This window comes from Hemicordylus capensis, chromosome 1 (genome assembly GCF_027244095.1).
Source record: "Hemicordylus capensis ecotype Gifberg chromosome 1, rHemCap1.1.pri, whole genome shotgun sequence".
NCBI lineage: Eukaryota > Metazoa > Chordata > Lepidosauria > Squamata > Cordylidae > Hemicordylus > Hemicordylus capensis.
Genome location: NC_069657.1, coordinates 17304499 through 17327648, shown reverse-complemented (window position 1 = coordinate 17327648; position 23150 = coordinate 17304499). Strand labels below are relative to the sequence as shown.

Sequence of the window (23150 nt, the reverse complement as noted above, 5' to 3'; positions counted from 1 at the left end):
TGTAAAGCTGTCGTAAGAGCAGCGCGCGTGGCGGCGCGTGCCTGTCACCGCCGTGTGCGCGCTGCCTACATCACACGCAGCGTGTGTGTGATGTAGGCGGCGCGCGCTGCTCTTACGACAGCTTTACAAATAACGTTGGGGGCAGGGGCGGCAGCGAGGAACGCTGCCGCCCCAAAAACTTCACTTAAAGCTACAGTGCTGGAGAGGGAAGAGCAGCGGGAGGGCTAAGTTCTACCCCCCCGCCCTTAAAGGGAGACCCGCCCCTCGGTGCCGGTCCGGACCATGCACATCACTACTCTAAGGCAGCTAGTTGGAATGTTGTTTGAACCAGATGTTGTTAGTTTTCATGGTGTCTCCGTTAAATGTTTTTTTGTGTGTTAAGACCACATGCTGCTTCATTACATGCAGTGAAGAACAGCAACACCACTTCTTTCTCTGCTACTTCATTGAAGTAGAACATTATCACTGCCCATAAAATTAGGACAATCTCTAAGCTTACATGTTCTTCAAACGAATCCCCTTGCTTATGTTACTATCTTCCAATGGGAAAACCCTTGTTTTAAATTATATTTTGATTGGTCGGTACAGCTCTGCATTTCCTGATCTTGAGCAGTCAGCAATATGCAGTTAACTTTGCCTTGGATTGCAAACCTGCAGCAAAGTAAACATGCCTTAATTTTTTACACATATAACTTTCTTGTGGTAGAAACAGTTTTCAGAAAGGGTTGTTTACATGCTACGGGGAGCAGTAGCTGGAGATCATATTGGGCAAAACTGCATGACTATGTAATCTTTGATCACATGAGTAGACAAAGCATTATATTAATTCTGATGGATCTACTTACATGAGTAAGAGTCATGCATGTGAGTAAGGAACAGATTTCTCCAGCTATCACATGTTTTTCCTTCTGACTTCACAACTACTGTTATTAGTAGGCCTGCACATATTTCTAAACTAGATACTCCCTTTCAAAGTAGTTCCACAGTTGAGGCAGCCAGATTCTTCCCTTCGCACCCCCAGTATTCATAGGAACATAGGAAGCTGTCATATACTGAGTCAGACCATTGGTCTTTCTAGCTCAGTATTGTCTTCACAGACTGGCAGTGGCTTCTCCAAGGTTGCAGGCAGGAATTTCTCTCAGCCCTATCTTGGAGATGCTGCCAAGGAGGGAACTTGAAACCCTTCTGCTCTTTCCAGAGCGGCTCCATCCCCTGAGTGGAATATCTTACAGTGCTCACACATCTTGTCTCCGATTCATATGCAACCAGGGCAGACCCTGCTTAGCTAAGGGAACAAGTCATGCTTGCTACCACAAGACCAGTTCTCTCCTTGCTGAACATCCTTTTACTACTGTTTGCTCTTTGTTCCGCTACTGCTGGGCTGTTTTCTTTCTCTTCTTTTGTTACGATTTATTATTTAAATAGTGCCGTCCATATACATGGTACTCTACAAAGAATTGGTGGATGGATCTAGAGCTTGGAGGCTCTAGATAGTAATAAAAGACAAATAGAGGCAGGGAGTGAAGTGAAACCCGGGTAAGCAGGGAAATAACTTAGGAAGCTGCCTTATACCAGGGAGGAGAGCTGCACTTTCGGGAACAAGCATGAAATGACCTCTTGGCTAGGCAGTTGCTGGTTAGCATGTGGATGGGTGACTACATGTGAGCACTGTAAGATATTCCCCCAAGCCCTGGCTCGTTAGTAGAGCATGTGCTTGAATGTGGAAGGCCCCGGGTCCACTCCCTGGCTGCTGCCAGTCGGAGTCGACAATCCTGAGCTAAATGGATCAAGGTCTGACTCGGTAGAAGACCACTCCCTGTGTTCCATTGATCCATCTAGCTCAGTGTTGTCTACATTGATAGGCAACAGTTGTCTACTCTGACTGACATTTCAAAGTTCCAGGCAGGAGTCTTTCCCAGCCCCACCTGGAGATGACAGGGATTGAACCTGGGACTTTCTGCATGCACGCAGATGCTCGACCAGTGAACTGCAGCCCCATCCCCATATGCTTCAGTTACACGTGCTTGAAGTCAGTTGCCATAGGGAACGGGGACTGAGGCAGTGAGCCGCAGACTTCACAGAAAAGGTGGATGTTAAGAAACTTGAAGGAAGTAATAGAGGAGACATTATAGCTTTGGGCCTGTTCAGCAGGGTGAATGATGGCGTTGCCAGTGGATGACTAGAGTGCAAGAGAAGGAGAGCTTGGAAGGAAGGATGAGGAGTTCAAGTTTCGATCATATTGAGCTGGAGATGATAAAGCATTCAAGTTGATATGTCAGACCGGCAGTTGGGGAAACCGGATTGGGTGAAGGGAAAAAGTTTGAGGGTAGAGAGAAAGAGTTGAGTATTGTCAGTGTGCAGCTATTTAAAAAGCATAGGATTTGATTAGAGCATTTAGGGACCCTGATGGAAAGAGGATGAAGTGTTTGAGGACAGAATCTGTCCTAAGGCATAGGAGGAGACCAAGAGAAGAGTGATCAGCCGTAACAAAAACAGCAGTGACTTCTAGAAGGATGACAGAAAAAAATCTTTTTTATTTGGCCGCCTGCCTCGTTTGTTCACCTTATCATTTAATCCTCCTGCTTGTGACAGCTCACATGATTTTGATTGAGCATCCACAACATAATTGCTTTGGATGTAGAGTCATGATGTTCTTAACTAAATCATGTGGGTTTCCACAGCCAAGCGGGTTAAATGGTAGTGTGGCCATATGAGTTTGCCTGAGACTCATTAGTTGGACAAAGAAGGAAAATGGCACCAAAATGCAAGCATTGAAACTTTGCAGATGTGTCGAAGTGCCAAAAAGAATGTGAAATGCATTTCAGCATGCGTGAAAACAAACGTCAAACAAGGTAATTAGTTTTAGCTCAGCCCTAGTTAAAAGCATTGTTGCTTGAGTACAAAGAAGTTTTCTTCATTTGTCCTAAAATAAAATTATTGCAGAGTCCAGAAGGGTGTTCTGTTCAGAGCAGATAATGAGGTAAGATCGTAACTTCTGCAATCAACATCTGGCTGAAAATATGTGGAAAGGACAGACAGTGATGGAAGAATGAACTGTAAGGTCGAGGTTTTAAGCTGTAAACTGCCTTGAGCTTTTATAAACTGGTGGTAAAGAAATGTAATAAATCTTGAGTCAGTGTGTCCTGCAGGATGGTAGAGTGGATTGTCTTCGCTGGAAAATAGATCATGGATCCACAGTACTGTTGAATCTCTGAAGTGGGGGTTAGGGGTTGGGTTGAATTGATTGGCTAAGCAAATCTGAAGTTCTTTGTTGTACCAAAAGCATATCTGGTAGAGCAGGGGTTCTCAAATGTGAGTTCCCAGATGTTGGACTATAATGCCATTTGGCCATTGTGCCTGGGGATGATGGAAATCGTAATCCAACATCTGGAGACCCACGTTGGAGAACCCTTGCGATAGAGGGTAATCAGAAATTATTAAATTCCCTGTGCCATAGGGGAGGTGTAGGTAATTAAACTGTTTTGCCACTACACAAAGCAGTATGCTAATACTACTTTGCTTTCTCTAGGCTAGCCTCAGCTCTGAAGATATTATTAAGCTGTGCTTTCCTGATGTTCCTGTACCACAGTTCTTGGAGAACATAAGCAGCTTGGATCGCATGCTTGATCCCCAAACCGAGGACACAGATATCCCTGAATGTACAAGGAAGCAACTTTGGTAACTGTATAAGAAATGTTCTGTTGGCTCATGGATTTTGGTTGTGCTGGTTTCCAGAATGCCTAAAACTTTTGAAGGTGCTGCGAAACACGATGGTGCAGGCAGTATGACCATATTTTTAGAACCCTGACAGTATAGAATGGTGGGAGCTGCCCATAGGAGCAAACAGGATTCTGTTTGCTTTCTATCTCATTCCTCCATCTTGTCTTTTTGGTTTGGTTTCCCCCCAATATAGATAGCAGTGATAACGGTACTCCCTGCTGAATATGTTGGTTTCCTAGCAATTGTTGCTGCCCTCACTAGACTATGTTATCACTTATCCCTTGTGAGGGAAACTTCTCTAGGAGGCTCCTTGTTAATCATTGTTGCCAGCTGATATTTTATCTGCTGTGTCTTTATATTTTTTCATTAAATCAATAACATTTCAGCATAATCATAAATCCATTCCAAATGCACACTAATACAATCCAGCTTTAACCTAATTACATCTACACATTCTGTATCTAATATACAAATCCATCTTTTTAAAGTGAGTAACATTTCAGCTAGATGAAGACAGAGGTAAGTTGTATAAAACTACAGTTCTTCCATTCTTTCTCCAATCTATCCCTTTCATCCTCCTGACCTTGAAAGGGGAAAAGTGTCAAGTGACTATAACATCTGTTATGTCTTGGAAAGCCATAAACTGATCACAGTTTAAAAAGAAGCATAAAGGAAATGGCAGCAACAGCTCACTGGAGAGATGCTGTGCTGGGATGAAGAGGGATAGTTGCTCTCCCCGTGCTAAATCTAAGCAAGCTGCCATTTTTAAAGCCCCCTCTTCTAGGGATATGCGAACCGGCTCGACCTCGAACCGGTTTGATTTGAGGGGCTTGAACTGAACTGAGCCCAGTTTGGCCTAGCTTGAGCCGAACCCCTCAGGCCCGGTTCGGGGGTGCATGACACATTAAAATTGGGGTTTTTTGAAAGGTGGACTTAACTGCCATCGCCTCGGGGATTCTGTGGCAGCCACTGGGGGTTCTCTGGCTGTTCTCCCTCCTCCCGCCAGCCACACAAATGACCTACACTCATGCTCGGCAGCCTCAAAAGTGGCCAGCACACACTCTCAGATGGCCAAAACAGCCCATAGGAGACCAAGAGAAGGGGAACTGCCAGAAATCCCTGCAGCAGCATCCCCAAGGCCCCTGAAGCCCATGGCAGCGGTAAGTCCACTTAAAAAAAACTAATTTTGATGTGTCTGGCACTCCCATACCAGTTCAAATTTGAACCTAACCAGGACCCAGATTGAGGGTGCCGATACCAAACATGCCCAGTCCACTTCGAGTCTGGTTAGGATTCGAACCAAACTGGGCAAACCGGTTTTATGCACATCCCTATCCTCTTAGTTCCAGTTAAGAGCCAATGGCAAAGGCCTGTGCTTGAGATGCTGGAGAGCTGTTGCCAGTCAGAATAAATGAGACTAGTCTAGAAGAGCCAGTGACCTGCAGAACCTGGCAATCCATACTTTCTCTGCAGCACACAGAAAATAAATACATTCTGTTAGAGTAATAGCTTCTACATGCGTTATGGATACATTTTATCTAAAAAGTAAAACTTAATTATTCCTTCCCTGCTGCTGCTGTTGTTATTAGATCCGTGTTGCTGCAGGTAAATAGCATAGTCTGTGCCTTGATAAGGCAGTTGAATTCTAGAAAGTTTCTGGATTCAGATTCCAGCTCAGTTCCCTGCTTTAGTTACCTATCTAACTGAAGATTCTGCTTCAGTCCCTATCCAAACAGCAAAATGGGAACAATTGTGATCTTTCTTCATGGGCTTGTGAGTTGATGAATGAAACAAATGCTCATACTAGAGACATCTGTTCACAATTGGCACTTGATGACTCACTGCTGAGTATGTCCTGACTCTGTTCAAAGCAAATTAAAATCTTAAATGTTAATTTGTGTTTTTATGAATTCTAAATGTTTTGTTGTATATTATGTTTTAATCCGTACACCACATAGAGGTTTCTATACTAAGTGGTATAGAAATACAATCAATCAATCAATATCAGTGGATATCATAATGGCTTTCAGTTGCATTAGAGGTGTGTATGGTTCCTCTTTATTTGTAAGTCTTCATATACTTCTGAGCTCCGAGCAACGTATGTGGTATGTTGTCTTTCCCTGTGAACATGCAACGGAAGTGTAAGCAGGGAAAATGGTCTACTGTGAGGGATGAGTTTTTAAAGAGCTTGGATTAATCTAAATTATGTTTTCTTTAAAGCACTGATTCTAGAAACTTCTGGGAAATCCTTACTCACGCAAGTAACCCTTCTGGTTTGAGATGTCCCTGGAACGGATCTCATTATCAGGAAAACCTTTTAGCTGTGCTTGGAATAGATGCTCATCAAAAGGTACTCTTCAACGAATTCTCCAGTTCGTGTCATCATCCCTATAGAAAAACGTGTCGCTTTCCCATTAATTAGTGGTCTACAAATTTTGGCATGGTTTGTAACCTTGCCATTACTTGTGATTATGTATTGGTGTGCCAGAAAATTAAGGGTGATGGGTTTGTCTTGTTAAGTGCAGGGTTCTGGCAAAAGTAGCAGTCTCTTTCATGTTGCCTGTGTGTTCTGCAAAGCCACTGCAAAATGAGACCAACCCCTCTCGGCAGTTCATAGACAATTTGGAGGGGGAGGGGTGGTCATCACTGGTGACCTGGCACGTGTGTATATATGTGGGGGGGATCCTAGTAATGCTTGGTGCTAGCTGAGACCAGCTATTCTCATGATGCATACATTCCATAATGAACGCCATAATGAACGTTGGGCATGAGACAATGGTGTATGACACAGAGCAGATTTTTTTTTACAATTGGTCATTTTAAATTACTACTTCAGGTTTAATTGGGAAGGTCAGAAAACTCCTCAAATCTGTAAATCCTTGGCTATGTTGGGAGTGATTTAACAGAACTAATGCATGAAGGTTCTGGTTGTAAGTTGAATGTAGGTTTTTCTGCTGATTTTTAAATGAGTTCTGGATTGATCCATCTGGAAGCTGTCACTACCTAGACTGGTAAAGTTCAGTGTTGAATATCTGCTTTTCTGTCTCTTTGATTTCTTATGTATCACACTCAGGGGAAAACCACTTAAATACAAAACAAGAAGGGGAGAATTCCCACTAATCTAAGAATGCATTAACAGTCTGTGGGAAGAACTGTGGGCAGCTTCTAATTTATTTATTTTTGTTTTCCCTTTCTGAGTTGCCAGCAATACTTATTTGGGCCTACTCTCAGTTAAGCTGACACAAGGCCAGCCTCTTTTGGGGCTCTGAACTACAGGTAACGAATGACCCCCTCAGTGTCTGACTTCTTTCCCTTTCCCTGGCTTACACCCTTCTTTCCTAAGCTTTACCTTTGCACGCTGCTCATTCCAACAGCCCATTTCTCCCCAGATGCTTCTCTGGGCTCCCTACCCCATCTTTCTTGCGTGTCCATTCCACAGTTCTGTGCTCTCACCTGCCTGAGACTCATTAGGTGAGCAAGAGCAAGTGGGTTCTTATAAACTTGATTCTTGGCTCGTGCATGCATTGAAAGAAATAGAGAAGACTGTTAGGAAGCTTAAACTGTAAATGGAGCCTGTGGGCATGGGGGAGCAGAATGAAAAATCTCCTTTTCCATCCAGAATTTGGACCAAACTACATTATTATTATTACATTTTATATCCTGCTCTTCCTCCAAGGAGCCCAGAGTGGTGTACTACATACTTAAGTTTCTCCTCACAACAACCCTGTGAAGTAGGTTAGGCTGAGAGAGAAGTGACTGGCCCAGAGTCAGCAACCATCATGGCTGAATGGGGAGTTGAACTTGGGTCTCCCCGGTCCGAGTCCAGCACTCTAACCACTACACCATGCTGACTCAGGCCCAGGGCCTTTCTTGTCCAGCATCCTGTTTCTCACAGTGGCCCACCAGATGCATCTGGGAAGCCCACAAGCAGAAAATAAAGACATGCCCCCTCTTCTGCTGTTTCTCCTCTGCAGTCAGTCTTCAGAGGCATCCAGTGTGTGATCCTAAATGTTCTTGTGATGCTGCGGCTGCTTCTCTTTCTCAAACAGCTGCTGGCCAGGGGTACAATCTGGGCCACAAAAGAAGTAATAAGCTTTCAGGGCTCTCCCTTTGTGCTGCTGTCCTAATGAAGTTTCCACCCCGTTCCCCAAAGCTATTTACCAATGAAGTGGCTTTCATTAGGTCTGCAAAGCAGGCAGGATGGGTTTCATCCTCCCTCTCCCACCTCCGATTAAGTGCTGTCAAGTCGGTGTCAACTCTTAGCGACCACATAGATAGATTATCTCCAGGATGATCTGTCTTCAGCGTGGCCTTTAAGGTCTCTCAGTGGTGCATTCATTGCTGTTGTAATCAAGTCCATCCACCTTGTTGCTGGTCGTCCTCTTCTTCTCTTTCCTTCAACTTTCCCCAGCATTATAGACTTCTCAAGGGAGCTGGGTCTTCACATAATCACCTCCAATGCTGCAGTCCAAATGTTGACTGGGAACCACTATGCCATTTAAAAAAGGGGGGGGGAGACATACACTTATAGATATTTTTAACATTGCACATACTTTGGTCCTTGTTTAATGGTGGTAGATTCACATGCAAGTTGAGATGAGTGGGCTCTGTGTGGCCCACAGAAAACATGGGGTCCCTAGGAAGCTGCTCTATCTGTTGAACTTCTATAGCCCTATTCATGTGTTCAAAAGAATGCCGCTCAACATGGTTGCAAATGCTGAACGTGGATCATTCACACATGGGAATTCACTAAGTGACTCTTCATCCAAGATACTTTGAAATGTTCTTGAATAAACAATGTGCTAGGCAACCTTGTTGCTAAAATGAGGAGCATTGAATTGTAGGGCTTGACCCCAGTTGCACCAGCTACAGTAGTAGCGTGGATAATCCCACTCCTTGGGTAACAAATGTAGGATCAGTAACTATCAGCTATACTATGCTCTTTTCTCATTTTAAAAGACAAGTTCTTTTTATGTGCTGCTCTTCACACATTGAGGCGTTTCACACGACACGTGTGAAGCGCCTGACGTGGTGCTGTGGGGAGAGCGGGCTTAGCCGGATCGGCCGCCCACGTGCCTGACGGCTCCATCATGGAGCCGGCAGGGGCTGCAGGGAGCGGGGGCCACGTGGCCCCTGAAAGTTCCAGGATGCCCCACAGAAGCTTGCCTGCGAGCCTGGTGGTTCCCACGACCACTGGAAAGCGGGCTAAGCTCCCTTTACCCGCTTTCCAATGATCATGGAAATAGCTTCACTATATTGTATAACATTTTTATCCCACCTTCCTTCAAAGAATCATGGCAAGGTACAGGGTTTGCCCCCCACCCTCTGTTATCTTCATGAGATAAATAGTGTTTAGCTTTAAAAGGGTTAAATGAAATCTCTTGGAGAAAGGGATCCACAAAATGGCAGTTGAACAGTGCTGCAAAATGAAGGTGGGGAAATATTTTTGTTTTTGGTTCCACCTGTTGATTTTTGAAGAGCTCCATGAACTTTTTACTTCCGTTAGAGTTTTGACATTTTAAAGCAGGATGGGCTGTGTTGCTCCTCAGGAGTCGTAAAATATGCACTATCCTGTAGGTTCCCGTGATTTCTATAACAAAACAGCACTTTTCCAGCTGGGCAAGTGGCGTATTAGTGAGAAATTCTGGTGCTGGGAAAATTGATACCATTGCAATAGAAGTGCTCCCTTGAAAGACAGCTGTTGGCTGGGTGATGGAGAAACATGAAACATGGTGATATCAGGGCATGCATGTTGCAGTCCCTATGAAGTGTGTGGGCAGTGGGTGGACTAGGCACATGGCTGTCATTTTTGGCACTGGCTTCTTTTTCAGCACAAGTTGGCCCTGACTACGGACTTGATAAATGGCTGCTCAGCTTCAGTACCCAAACTTAAAAGCTATTGAGATGTAAAATGATCTAATAGCATCTTGTTTCATTTAGAAGCATGCCTTTTTCTATACAAGTTTCTAGGTCTGAAAATGCTTTATATCACTGTTGTTTCCTAGGCCCTCCCAGAAGGCAAGGATGATATTTTGAAGAAACCTGATGTTAAAGAAAACGAAGACTCCGATGTTGGCAGGTTGAACATTAGCACGTGTAAAGCTCTGATTCAAACCAAGGTAAGAGTTGGAACTATTGTTAGTAATTTTTGTTCATATTATGCTTTCTTAATTCCTAAAAATGAGCATCAGCAATCTTGGGGTCAAGAACAGATGTCACTTGAAGCGCTTGATGATTAGGGCTAGCATGTTTGGTTTTTATTCAGTAAATAGCAGACCGATTGGGGTCATGGTGTGGGGGTCTAATCTTTTGCCTCTTCGTAGTCCTGCTGTGAATTGGGGGCCTGTGGCAGCTACTTGTCCTAGGCAAAAATGGCTCCCATTTGTCCAAGTGCTGGGTTTTTTTCTCCTTGTCAGGAAGCTGCAGGAGGCCCCAAACCAAATTGGGGCAGGGGGTTAAAACCCCTCCCCCCACAAAAGTTCTAATTCATGAGGGAGGCCCAATCTGGTTTCTGTAAAAAATAAAATAAAAATAACCCTGATCATGTGCTTAAAAGAGCCCCTAGTTCGGCTCTTAACTGTTCTCGAAGTCCTACTTGCAATTTGCCTAAGTGGCATGCAGTTGCTCACCAGGTAGCCTTACCCAAGCTACAGACTTGAGTTTTTCCTTAGTTGGAAGCTACACCAGTGTCTTAAAATATCCTGTGTTGTTTCACCTTTAAACAGTCTCTGAATGGTATACTAGGAATTATCCACAGGTATCCTTTTAACAGTACCCTTAGGCTGAGTGACTTGTCCAAAAGAGCTGTATGGCTGAATGGGTATTGAACCTAGGCCTGCTTATACCAAGTCAAGCTGCACTTTGAGCTGCACCACACAGGCTCTTTCCTACAGCTCTGACTACTGGTTTAACCTTGCCCATGCCAAACTGAGGGCATGGGCAAGGCTTGTGCCAAAGTAAGTAGAAGATCTGTAGCGTTATCCATAGGACACTCATAAGCCTAGGTTTTGCACCTGCACAGAACCTGGCGGGTGGAATATCCAGACTCATGGTGCTCATGATCCTGTCCCTTGTGCTTGGCACGGCCATTTATTTCAGCAGTTGGAGTGCCCTTCATTTTAGTTCCTTTCCAACTGCTGAAGCGTTCACCTCCTCGGCTGGGGCTACTCGGTCGGATTTGGTTCTACAGAGAGCGGGGAAGGGGAGAGAGAGAGAGAGAGTGAGTAGTTTGAAGTGTGTTTGACTTATTGGACTGGTTGCTGATGACCCTTATTGCTAAATGGACTGGCTTTTGTTGACAGATTTGGACTGTGTTCCCCGTTTGATGCAGCTTGTTTTTGGTTTCTGATTTCTCAGTGGACATTTGGAAAACTTTTAAGAAATGCAAGGACTGTGGGGGAAAGTTGCCCTCGATGGATTGGCATTACTCGAATCCATCGAGGATTGTGAAGATTATGATCCTCGCTAAAGGTTGTTCTGAGTATCTGCGCTCTAGTTCTCCCGCTTTCTGTCCCCTGCTCACTGGCCATTTGGCCAGGAGGCGGGCCCAGAGAGGGAGGCTGTGCTGCCCTCTCCGCCGCTTGCTCAGCCGTTCTTCAGCAGCCCCAGTGCGAGCCATGCTTTGCCACGGCCTCTGTTTTCTTCCCGGCCTGATGTTTTCTCTGCCCCCCGGCTGGCTGACACCATCTTTTCCCCTGCTGGCCTGGCTGCTGCCTCCACTGCTGCATTCCCCGCCGCCCGTGCCCGTCACTATCACTCACGAACTCTCACAAGAGCTGCCACACATGGGATTGGCCACGGGTACGTCTTAGAGAATTAAATATATAGATATAAAATATAAAACACTTAAAACTCATAAAAATAAAAATCCTAATGGATAAAAACACATTAAAATTTAAAAACTAGATTTCAGTTAAAAGCCTGGGAAAACAGGTGCGTCTTCAGGGTCCTCCTAAAAACAAATTGAGAAGGAGATGCTCTTATTTCAGCAGGGAGCGAGTTCTAAAGACCCTGTCCTGAGTTGCCACCAAACAAGTTGGCAGCAACCGTAACTGGACCTCTCCAATGATCTTAATAGGCGATAGGGTTCACAACAGAGAAGGCGCTCTCTTAAGTACCCTGGACCTAAGCCATTAAGGGTTTTATAGTTAATAGCCAGTACTTTGTATTTCGTTTGGAAACATATTGGCAACCAGTGCAGTTCTTTTAGAATCAGTGTTATATGGTCCCTTTGGATAAACCCAGAGACCAATCTGGCTGCTGCCTTCTGAACTAATTGTAGTTTCCGAACTACATACAAAGGCAGCCCCATGTAGAGTGCATTACAGTAGTCAAGCCTAGAGGTTACCAGCATATGTACTACCGTTGATGTTGAGGAGGGTGTTATTCCCATTCCAAAGGCTCCTATGTCTCCAGCAAAACATTGCTTTCCAAGAAGCACTCAGCATTTGGGACATGCCTCTGCATTGGGTGATGCACACAGGGCTTGCACTGCTGTAGCTGCTCAGGTCACTGGAGTTCATTGGTATCCCTGGGTTGTTCTCACCACCACAGCTGCAGTAGAAAATGAACTAGGGTTCAAGAATATTGCTGCACTATCTCTCCAGGCTTACCATATGACTGTGAGGATTACTGTCTGTAGAAGTCACAAAGGTCTGTTTCCTAAGAGAGAACTGTGGGTGACAGGAGTGACCAGCTTCAGCCAACACAAGGGGCGGCTCCATCTGCACTCTGGGGGCAGAAAGGAGACGCCCTGTTTAAAGTCCTTGCTGCAGTTGCAGGTCCTTCTTCGTCATTAAAGTCTCTGCCTACATCAACTGCTGTTTCACAGACTCAAGCTATGCCTGCTAAGGATGTGCTGGTGGTCTCTGGGGAGACCAGCTGTGTGCAGGGCGCATGTGTTTCAGATACATCTGCTCAGGCAATTCAAGAGGAGGAGAGATCATCTCCTCTGGGGGAGATTATGCATCATCTTCTGATTCACCATCTGAATCTACTGCAACGGGAATACCCTTCTGACCCATCTTTGGATGAAAATGTACCATCTAGACCTTCCGTTCCCCCCCACTGAGGAGTTGAAGGTGTATCATGTGCAGGTGGCTGAAGTTTTGGGTCTGGAGTTTAAAAAGCAGACACCAGAAATTAAAGACCCTATGACTTTATGGCAGCTTCTCACTCTGCACAACTGGTTGTTGCTCTGTCTATGCTCCCGTTCATTACAAAGCCTTCACAGTTTGCATGGGATGCATTCAGGACTGCAACACCAACCTCTATGATTTGTACTGAGTGCAAGAGGATGGCGGCTCTTCACTATTGAAACATCCCACTCCAAACTCATTAGTGATAGACTGTGCAACAAATGGAAGAGATTTAAGTCTTATGCAGATATACAGGGTTTTACTCTTGAGGATGCAACTGTTAGACAAGTACTTCTATATTTGACAAGTTATAAAAAAGTAGTGGTTTGACTAATGTTTCCCTGAAGGTCCACTTGGCCTTCAAAACACAAGAGGTGGGATGGCAGGACTGTTTTTTCTCATCCTGGTCTTGTGGTAGCAAGTATGACCTGCCCCCTTAGCTAAGCAGGGTCTGCCCTGGTTGCATATGAAAGGGAGACTAGAAGTGTGAGCACTGTAAGACATTCCCCTTAGGGGATAGAGACGCTCTGGGAAGAGTTGAAGGTTTCTAGTTCCTTCCCTGGCTTCTCCAAGATAGGGTTGAGAGAGATTCCTGCCTGCAACCTTGGAGAAGCCACTGCCAGTCTGTGAAGACAATACTGAGCTAGATAGACCTATGGTCTGACTCAGTATACGGCAGCTTCCTATGTTCGTATCTGGATTGCGAAAGATTCCTGAAGGAGTTCAATAATTTATATCCTCTGGTTAGACAACCAATTGATCAGTGCAACCTTTCATTGGTTCTTCAAGCTCTGACTGAGCCACCTTTTGAGCCAATATCTGTTATTTCTTTAAAATTGCTTTGAAAACTGCTTTACTAGTAGCCATAGCTACTAGAAAGAGAGTTGGTGAGTTAACAACTCTAAGAATTGACCTGCCATATACAAAATTTTGTTCTGACAAGGTGCTCATGCGGATGGAGCCCTTATTCCATTATAAGGTGGTGTCAGATTTTCCCCTGAATCAGCATACTTACTTTTTTCAGAAATTCTACAACTCTTCTAGAGACAACTTTACGTGCACTGGATGTTCGGAGAACACTCTTATTTTTATTAGATAGGACTAAGGGCTATTGTAAGAGTAAACTTTTTGTAGCCTATAAGGGTATGTCAAAGGGCCATCCTGTGTAAAGGTAACACTGACCCATTAGCTGGTCGAACTGATCTCTACAGTATACAAGACTCAGAAGGAAGAACCATCGTGCATAATTAGAACTCACTCTACTAGGGCTTATGCAACATCAGTGGCACATCTCTCAGAGATGCAAATGGAAGATATCTGTAAGGCAGCAACATGGTCATCTGAACTACCCTTTGTGAAACACTATGCAATTGACCTAACTTGTGCCACTTAACTGATTTGAAACAAATTTGCTACAGCTGTAGGGACATATAGGGACGGCTCAAAGGCATAGTTTGTAATGATGTCATCCACCCTGATTCAAGATGGCGGGCACATGAACATCTGAGGTGCAAGTGGGGACAGATTTGGACCAAGTTTGTTACAGTTGTTGGGATACATAGGGACACCCCAATTCAAGATGGTGGATGCTTGAGGCGCAAGTGGGCTAACTTGTGAACCGCGTAACCAATTTGGACAAATTTAGTCCAGTTGTAGGGATAGTGAAAGGAAAGTAGCCAGATTAGTTCTTTTTAGAGCAACTTGTAGTAATTTTAATGTCCTGGAAATTAACCTCGGCCTCCGCACACTGAGTCATAGTTGTTTCTGGCCCCTGGGGCATTTGAGTTGTGCACTCCTGCTCTAATGGGACTTGGTTGGGCTGCGCTTGGTTTTCTTTTCAAAATTTGGGGGTAGACTTTATCTAGGTGCAATACATTTTATTTTACTTATTATTTAACTTTTATACTGCCTTTCATTAAAACAATCTCAAGGCAGTTTAAAATACATTTAAAACAATATAAAACTAGAAAAGTTACACAATAAAAATATTAAATTGGAATATAAAAATACAAATCTAACTAAAAGTTCTAAAAACATGCACAGTATAACCATAACATACAAAGCAGCAGCAACAAAAATAGCACCCGTATAAACACCTGGGTAAAAAGCCAAGATTTCATTTGCTTTCTAAAAATTGTGATGGAAACTGAGGAGTGGACGCCCACTGGGAGAGCATTCCAAAGTCTGGGGGCAATGACTGAGAAGGCCCTGTCCCGCGTACACAACAGCCGAGCCTTCCTCATTGTTGGCATGTGGCACAGAGCCCCCTCCAATGACTTCATCAAGCAAGCAGAAACCCTTGGGAGCAGGTGGTCCCTCAGGTATCCAGGGTCCAAACCATGCAAAGGTCAAAACCAGCACCTTGAATTGACCTGGAAATGAATTGGCTGCCACTGTAGTGCTTTCTAAATGGCTGTAATATGATCCAAGTGGGCAGCTCCAGATAAAAGCCTAGCTTGCCACATTTTGCACTAGCTGCAGTTTCCAAATATTCTTCAAGGGCAGCCCCACATAGAGTGTGTTGCAGTAATCCAGCCATGATGTGACTAAGGCGTGGGTAACAGATGCCAGATCTGCCTAGATGTTGGATTGTATGAAGACTGTGGTTTGGATCCTGCCATTTAGAAGAATTAGATCGCAGAATGGGAAAAGTGGTTGTGCAAAGACAACAGCCAGTCTCTCTTTGAAACTGCCTTTTTTAGGATCTTGCAAAAAAGAGAGAGTGAACAAGCCCAGCAGGCAAGTACAGTTGTGCAGCCTGGGCTGGATAATCATGTAATCAAGGAGAGGAGAGCTGGTCTTGTGGTAGCAAGCATGACTTGTCCCCTTAGCTAAGCAGGGTCCGCCCTGGTTGCATATGAAAGGGAAACTAGAAGTGTGAGCACTGAAAGATATTCCCCTCAGGGGATGGAGCTGCTCTGGGAAGAGCAGAAGGTTTCAGAGTTCCCTCTCTGGCTTCTCCAAGATAGGGCTGAGAGAGAGTCCTGCCTGCAACCTTGGAGAAGCCGCTGCCAGTCTGTGAAGACAATACTGAGCTAGATAGACCAATGGTCTGACTCAGTATATGGCACCTTCCTATGTATGCCTAGGATGATATAGCTTGTTGTGTCTGTGTCAACAAAGAAGGTTCATGAACAAGTAATACATTTGGTAATAAAGCAGGAATAGCACCTTGGAAGAAGGGGGAAGAGTTGGTGAAACTGGCAAGCTGTTGTGACACAGCATGAAGGGAGCAAGTGCTGAAACAAAGATGGATTAAGTAATTGTGTCAAACGGGTCTTTCAAGTACTGGGCAAATCAAGTTTGGATTGTATACGACTGGAAAAGACTGTAGATGATGCAATGCAACCTGAGGGTGCCTTGTCATAGGAGATCAAAAGAACAGCCACTGAAATGAAGACCAAGTGACAGGCACAGGGTGAAGGCACTGTTGAAATCTCACAGCAGATTATAGCTTGATGAGCTGTTCTTGTGGTTTCTTCTGATGAGAAATCTTTACATCCTATTCTCAGTCTGTCCCCAGTAGCTCGATGCTGTGTTGAGGCATTTACACACGACTGGCACCCAATAAATAGCCGCCCAAAGAGTTCCCTGTCCCTGTTTACGTAGAAACCCGTGCCTGGGCTGGCTTCATCAGATGAGCTCATCTCGTGAGTGGCCAAAGCAGTGCCATTGCTGTGCTGCTCTTGCAGTGGAGGATCCAGGTGGCTTTCGGCTCCTTGTCCCCTTGTCTGGCTCGCCATGTCTCGGAGCCGTTGGAGCAGCTCTTAGCTTTACATTCTTGACAGTGTCTCTTCCTGGATGTTGGGTTCATGTACAAGCCGAGTAGAAAGAATTAGGTGAGGAAGCTGTGGAAAAACCTGACTCTCTTTGTTTGATTCCTACTTGTGTGAATCAGTGTTTTTGGCAGTTACTGCTAAAATGAGCAAATGCCTAGTGAAAATAATTTGGAGCCTGAAATGTTTTGTGTTGGCATTCTCAAACATAAAACGCAAGTTTGAAAAACTGAGGAGGAGCAAGCAAGCTCATTCTCATTTCAAAGGTAAATGTGCTTTATTTATCTCTCCCTAATCTAACCAGTGGCTGCCATCCTGACTAACAAAATATGTGTGTTCCTAACATCAGTCAAGCACTAGCTCCCGCACTGGTCTGCTGTGCTTCCGAAGCACAAATACTCTTCTGCTCATGTGCAAGAGAGCCAATACTTTTTGAAGTTTGCCTGCATTCCGGGAGTTCTCTGCTAGAATGGAAACACTGCTTGACCCTCAGCATCGTGTTTCTGAGCTACACACCATTAGTAAGGATGCCAGCCTGTAGTTTTAACCAGGGGGGTTGGTCATGTCGCTTTATATACTATTTTAGGGGGGTCACGGTATCAAAGTTTGAGCAATTCTGGATTAATTCCTTCCCCTCATCTAGCATTGTGGTTCCAATCTGAATTGAGACTGCATGAGAGGTCCTGTTTGTGTATCTCTGGCATCATGTCTAGTCGGGCCCTGAGTTCACTCTGGAGGCTTAAATTCCGGCGTCGCTTTGCTATAGTAGTGCATTAGATTCAAAGCCAGGTTACATTAGCCTTGAAATGTGGGCAGTATAGATTGTGTAACTTTGGTTTCCTAATGCCTGCTGCTAAACTGTTGCCCACTCCTAACCTGAAGTGTGTGATGAGGCCTTTATAACCTTTCTAATACGACCCAAGCCTGTGTGTGGTATGGGGGTTTTCTGAGACTTTGTACCAGATGATCATAGGCTGCAGTTGTCTAGCCTTTTGGTGGCAAGTTAATCCCACCAACTATGCCTAGTATGGATTTTTCTAGTCTACATTCCAAACACAGTACAACAAGATATGGAAATCTAGCCAGAGGTTGAGCATCCCTGTCCTAAAGAGGAGTGTCCTTTCACTGAATTCCAATTAGAGTGAAACATTAAGCCCACGTTATACCTTCTCCTTCCATGCTTTCAGTGAACACATGGAGGGGAAGTGGGACTGTACCTGCCCGTTTCTCCCTGCAGTTGGTGTGCCTGCTGGCCCCACTTCCTTCCCTCCACATGTGTGGGTCTGCAAGGAGAGACTCTGCATGTCTAGCTTGGTGTGCTTAGAGACTCTCCTTCTGGTCAGGACCCCTCTGCAACCGGAGCTCTAGATCATGCAGGCTCCCCTTACACTCACATGCCCAGAGGTGAGAGGACTGGGCCAGTGGGTGTGGTCGTCTTTTGCTTCAATTCAGTGAATACCTGGGAGTCTGTAAATAGGGCAGTACTGTATCCCAGCTGCCTTTATCACTGCCACTGATTTTGCACATCATAAAATAGGTTCACTGTGGCCGGTTTGGGCTCGATTGTGTGGCCTTGACATAGTGTATTTTCCCCTCACAAATACCTTTAAAATAACTAAACGCTGCTTCACACAATTTGGGTGCTCACCTACACACGTGTGTGTAGATAGCAGCAGGTAAATGTGGGGGTAGCATGCATCAAGAACACTGGGAATTTTAGAAAGAGAGAGAAAGACACTCAAAGATGCTGGGACTAGCAATTTTAATTGGCAATTTGGATGGCAGCCAGTGGAAATAGAAAGAGAGGTTTGGATATTTTGGGCCTGCCCCTAAGAAAGGTGATGCACCGTATATCTGAAGCACTTGTCATTTGCAACAAACCTTTCTGTTTCCAGCATCACTTTAGGTGGTGCCTCTGCTTCTTCTTTGAAATAGCTGTGCTTGGAACTGCACACCTCATAATAGTGCCTTTATCAGCAAGCTCCGACTGGCTGCAACCCACATCAAGTATATGTTCTGTAGCAAATCCCCAGTTTTCTGCTGTTGAATGGCCCTCACTCTGCTCTTTGTCTCTTTGTCACAGCTTTCCGTATCTCCTGATCCAAAGCAGAGCCATCTCTTCACTTATAACCTGTTCTTGAAGAAGACACCGTCTGGTGGAAATATGCAATATATCACAGTTCCACAAAAGAAGCGGATTTTTACCACCCAGAGCCTAAAGATGAAAATCTTTAGCAGCAATGTTTGCTAACATGGACACTTCTATTCTTTTCACTTTAAAAATTTGTACTCTATTACTACGTTGGTAATTTTTAAGATTAGAAATGTTTCTGGAGGAAGTGAACTGCTTCATGTATCTATCTTCATTCTACAGACAGGGGATGTGGATTAACAGGCTCATGTTGCCCATGACAAACTTTACCAGGAGCGGTGGAAAAAATTGGATGGTAAACTAGTGAATGCTGTTACAAACAGAAGATGTACTGTGTTCTCGCTCATTCCTGCCATTATGAAGCATCCTTGCAAGACTGAATGGCATTTTTCAAACCCTCCTAACCGTGCCCCAAATTAAAACACATTTGTGTTGTGGTGTGTTTGTATTTTGTCACCATTTTCCCCGGCTGCTTCTGTACAGTTTACTTGTACAGGTTGTTTCTGCCTGTTACTATTGATCTCCCCCCCCCCCCCCCCACTCACAGCAAACAGATAATCCTGCTTGGTTTCATTAGCTTATTCCTATTGAGTTTACAGTGGCTTATGTCTTTTTCACAACTGTAAGTACCTACCAGGGTCTTCAGAGAGTCTATCATTCAACTACTACAGAAGTTCCCTTCCTACTACAAGAGGTTCCAAGTTAACTCCCTGGCTTCTCCAAGATAGGGATGAGAGAGATTCCTGCCTGCAACCTTGGAGAAGCCGCTGCCAGTCTGTGAAGACAATACTGAGCTAGATAGACCAATGGTCTGACTCAGTATATGGCAGCTTCCTATGTTCCTATACTATCCTTATGTCTTGACCCTTCTCCAAATATCTGCTTTACTTTTCCAAAAGAAACTAGAATGAACAGTGGCAAAGTACTACATGTTTAGGCAACTCAAGATTTTGTAAATACAAATCAGTACTATGTAATAATGCACTATTTCAGAGGTTGTGGATGTAAATTACAATACTTTCTGCAATAATAATGCAACCTTAGCACAGTATGGGTTTGGCCAGCTCTTTTTTCAAATTAGCAGGGTTTCTTTTTTAGCATAATAAGAAAAAAATAGCACAACAGGGAAGGGAGAGGGAAACTCCCCACCCTATGCAGTCTTTTCCTCTTGTGGCTAGCACAGATTTTTTGTTTTTTTTTTTTGCAACAGGACTTGAATGCACAGCCTTGTGGCACTGGCTATTTCTCATACATGTGCCTCTGTGTAGGGAAAAGAGATGTGCTGCTTGGTGGGGAGAAATTCCATTCAGAGATCCGTGGAGGAGGCCGACAATATGAAGGAAGAAGAGGCATGCTGATTGTTGGTGTCTTGGGAGTCTGGTTTTGTAGTCTCTTGCGTGGTCTCCTCAGGTGCTGCCCATGGAGAAGAGGAGGAGAAATCAGCTGCTTTGCAATGTCTCAGCATTGCACAAGGGGAGGGGGGGGCATGGAGACCACATTTACATGTCTGAAAGAGCAATTGGCTACCCCTTCACCTATTTTAAAACGGCTATGGCTTTCCTCAAAGACTGATGGTTGATCTGCTGTGGAGCGGAATGGAGCACTTGTGCAGTTGCAAGTGTGTGCTGCAGAGCCACTGCCAGTCAGTGCACATGATGAGTTCAAGCTTACCATCTTCTAGCAACTCTTTGTTTGCTGGGGAGTCCTCTTGTGCAGCAAACTCAGGCATGTTTGAGGGTGCATGCTGAGTTGAGGTAGGACATATTAGTGGCCTTGAACCAGCCAACCTAAAAATTCACCCAATATTCCTGGGCTGTTTTTCAGTGAAGTTTGCCTGACATTATTGGTCATCTTGCTGAGCAATCCCAATCTGAGCACTGCTCTTCTAGAAAAACAGAATCCCTCTAAATTAGAAAGTATTGCTTAAACATAGTGGAATGGTTGCCTTGCTTTCTTCTAACAGGTCTTTGTGAATGTCCGCCAGGATGCTGTTCTGAGACGGTTTCATCTGCCTCTGCTTCTCTCCACTCAGCCTTCTCATGCCACATCTATAGCCTGCCCCTAAAACTTCTGCAGTAGGTCAAGAGTAACTACTCCTTTATTCAAGCACTGCCACTTTAGAAGCACTGAGCCTTGCTTTTATTACCAAATAAGATGGAGCATGGTAGGACTGCTTGCTACTCCCCACTCCAAATACAAAGTGGATTCATTTGATTGTGTTTTATAACTTTACTAACCATTTACATTCTGAAGTTGCTTTGAGGCCACCTTCAAATGCTTTGATGAAGCCTTCTCATCCTTATCTCCTGTGGGTGCACACACATTGTGGCTGGCACTGGTCTTTCTCATGCCTGCCAGTCAAAGGGACAGAAGGGCCTAGCAAGTTGGCCCAATCCTGCAACCAATGCCAGTGTGAAAGCCCAATTCCCAAGTGTGCTTAAGAGCTGTGTGGGTTGTATTCTCTGTTTTGGAGTAAAACTAGTGTAGCACTATAATCATTACTAGAAGCAGCAATGTACTTGTTTTCCCCCATTGCAATAGTTCCATTCAACTGCCAGCTTCCTCTGCATAGTAACTCCTTAAGAATGGGTGGACCAAAGTGCCTGCAGTGAGGTGGGGGAGCCCATACTATTGTGCAGGTATGCTGCCATCCTTGTGGGAGCATTGGTCAAGCTGGAGCTGGAAAAACTCAGACCTTTGACAGGACGGTTGACATAGAACTAACCAATCTGCACTGATATTTTTTTGTAACACTGCCTTTAATAAAATGTTCACAGTAATGGATGTTTGCTTGTAAATGTTTCCTATTGAAACTGCAGCAGCTACCCCATTCACTACACTTCCAGATCTACCCGTTACAGGCTTCGGTGGAAACTGTCAAGAGTGCTTATGGGACAGATTTAACCCAGTAGTTACCCTAGAGCAGGAGTTCCCAACCTGTGGTACCGCTGATGTTGCTGAACTACGTCATCCCCTGCTACAATTTGTTGTGCTGGGATGGGAGTTGTCGTTAAGCAACATCTGGAGTAGCACAGGTTGGGGACTCCTGCCCTAGAGCATGGCTGTGCAAGCAGTTGCTGTGTGGGATTAGGGCCTAGCCCCGGCTTAGCCCCTTCCTCCACTGCTACATGGTTTTATACCAAAAACCAGCCCCTAACTTTAGCTTACATTCTGCAGAACAAGCCATTGCACCAAGGGCAAGGCAGGCTCACTGCTTCCCCTGTCACTGTACACCCCACCTGTACTGCTTCCAAAGGAGCGCCCTTACTAGTGTGATGATGCACTCCTCGGTAGGGATAGATCCTTTGGGGCAGCAACTTACTGTGCACATGGTAAGTCAATCTTGGTTTGTTATTTCAAGGTAATACAGGCAACTGTCTGTTTCCCCTCTCTTCCCCTTTCTCAACACTGCATCCCCTCTCTTGCCCTGCCCTCTGGTTCCCCCCTCTGTTAATCAGTCATATTGCATCCTCCGGGCAGGCACCTGCTGAGTTGCCTGCTTCCTGGAGCTCTGGCCAAGCCTCAGCTGCACTACAGCAAAGTACTCCTGTGTTTAGGGCCTGCGTGATGGGATGATCAGGGAGCAGGAACACCTCACGTGAAAAGGCAACTAAACCATTCAAGGCTGTTTAGAAAAGAGGATTCCAAGGCATTAGAGGCATTTATAGAATTAAATAATAGAAGCAAAAAGAAAAAGGTGTATTTTATAGTGCAAAATAACAACTTGGGAGTTTTAAGGCCCCATAACAAAACTTTGGCTTTAAAATGTTTTGCAAGCTTTTGCAAACTTTTCCTCCTAGGGTGACAGATGGAACACTTACCCACCAGGGATTGGCATACAGGTGGTTCTTGCTGCTGGCATGTTACTAAAAATAGCATCCAGGAGCAAGTTGTCCACCTTCCCAGTGCAGAGGGCAAGCATCCCTGAGATTATCACTTTCCCTGCTCCATGTCCTTAGCAGTGTTGTTTACATGATGGCTGCCTTCCATGTACTAAGTGCTCACAGGGAGGAAAGGTGGAACAGTATGAAGATACCAGCTCTGTTTTCCAAGCGCATGAGGGCAACCCCTTCAATACCCCAATACCATTAATGGGGAATTACCAAAGTAATCAGTAACAATTTTTGTTGTTGAAATCATTAAGCTTTAAATTTTAGCTGGCAGGTGGAAAAAAGCCACAGAATGCATTTGTTACACAATTTTGGTATCAGCTTATTGCTGGGTTAGCCAACTGTTAGTCACAGGGTAGTCACAGCCAGCTCCTGGCTTCTTTCAGAGCGTGTGTGCACACGCAAGTACGCACACACCCCATGTATAAGACTGGGAGTGCAAGTCAAAACACAGGCTTGCTTACTGCCTAGCAGG

General features: G+C 44.7%; 1 protein-coding gene across 6 annotated transcripts in view; it reads left to right on the top strand.

Annotated features, from left to right (window-relative positions):
* Positions 1-21569, top strand: part of CLBA1 (clathrin binding box of aftiphilin containing 1) — a 44461-nt gene extending 22892 nt beyond the window's left edge. For all 6 annotated transcript variants that reach the window (XM_053282849.1, XM_053282846.1, XM_053282843.1 and 3 more), the window contains 4 exons: positions 3530-3678; positions 5941-6070; positions 9726-9839; positions 18717-21569. In XM_053282849.1, coding sequence (XP_053138824.1) covers positions 3530-3678; positions 5941-6070; positions 9726-9839; positions 18717-18884 — 561 coding nt within the window. In that variant the 3' untranslated portion in view covers positions 18885-21569. The remainder of the gene's footprint in view (positions 1-3529; positions 3679-5940; positions 6071-9725; positions 9840-18716) is intronic.
* The last annotated feature ends 1581 nt before the right edge of the window (positions 21570-23150 follow it).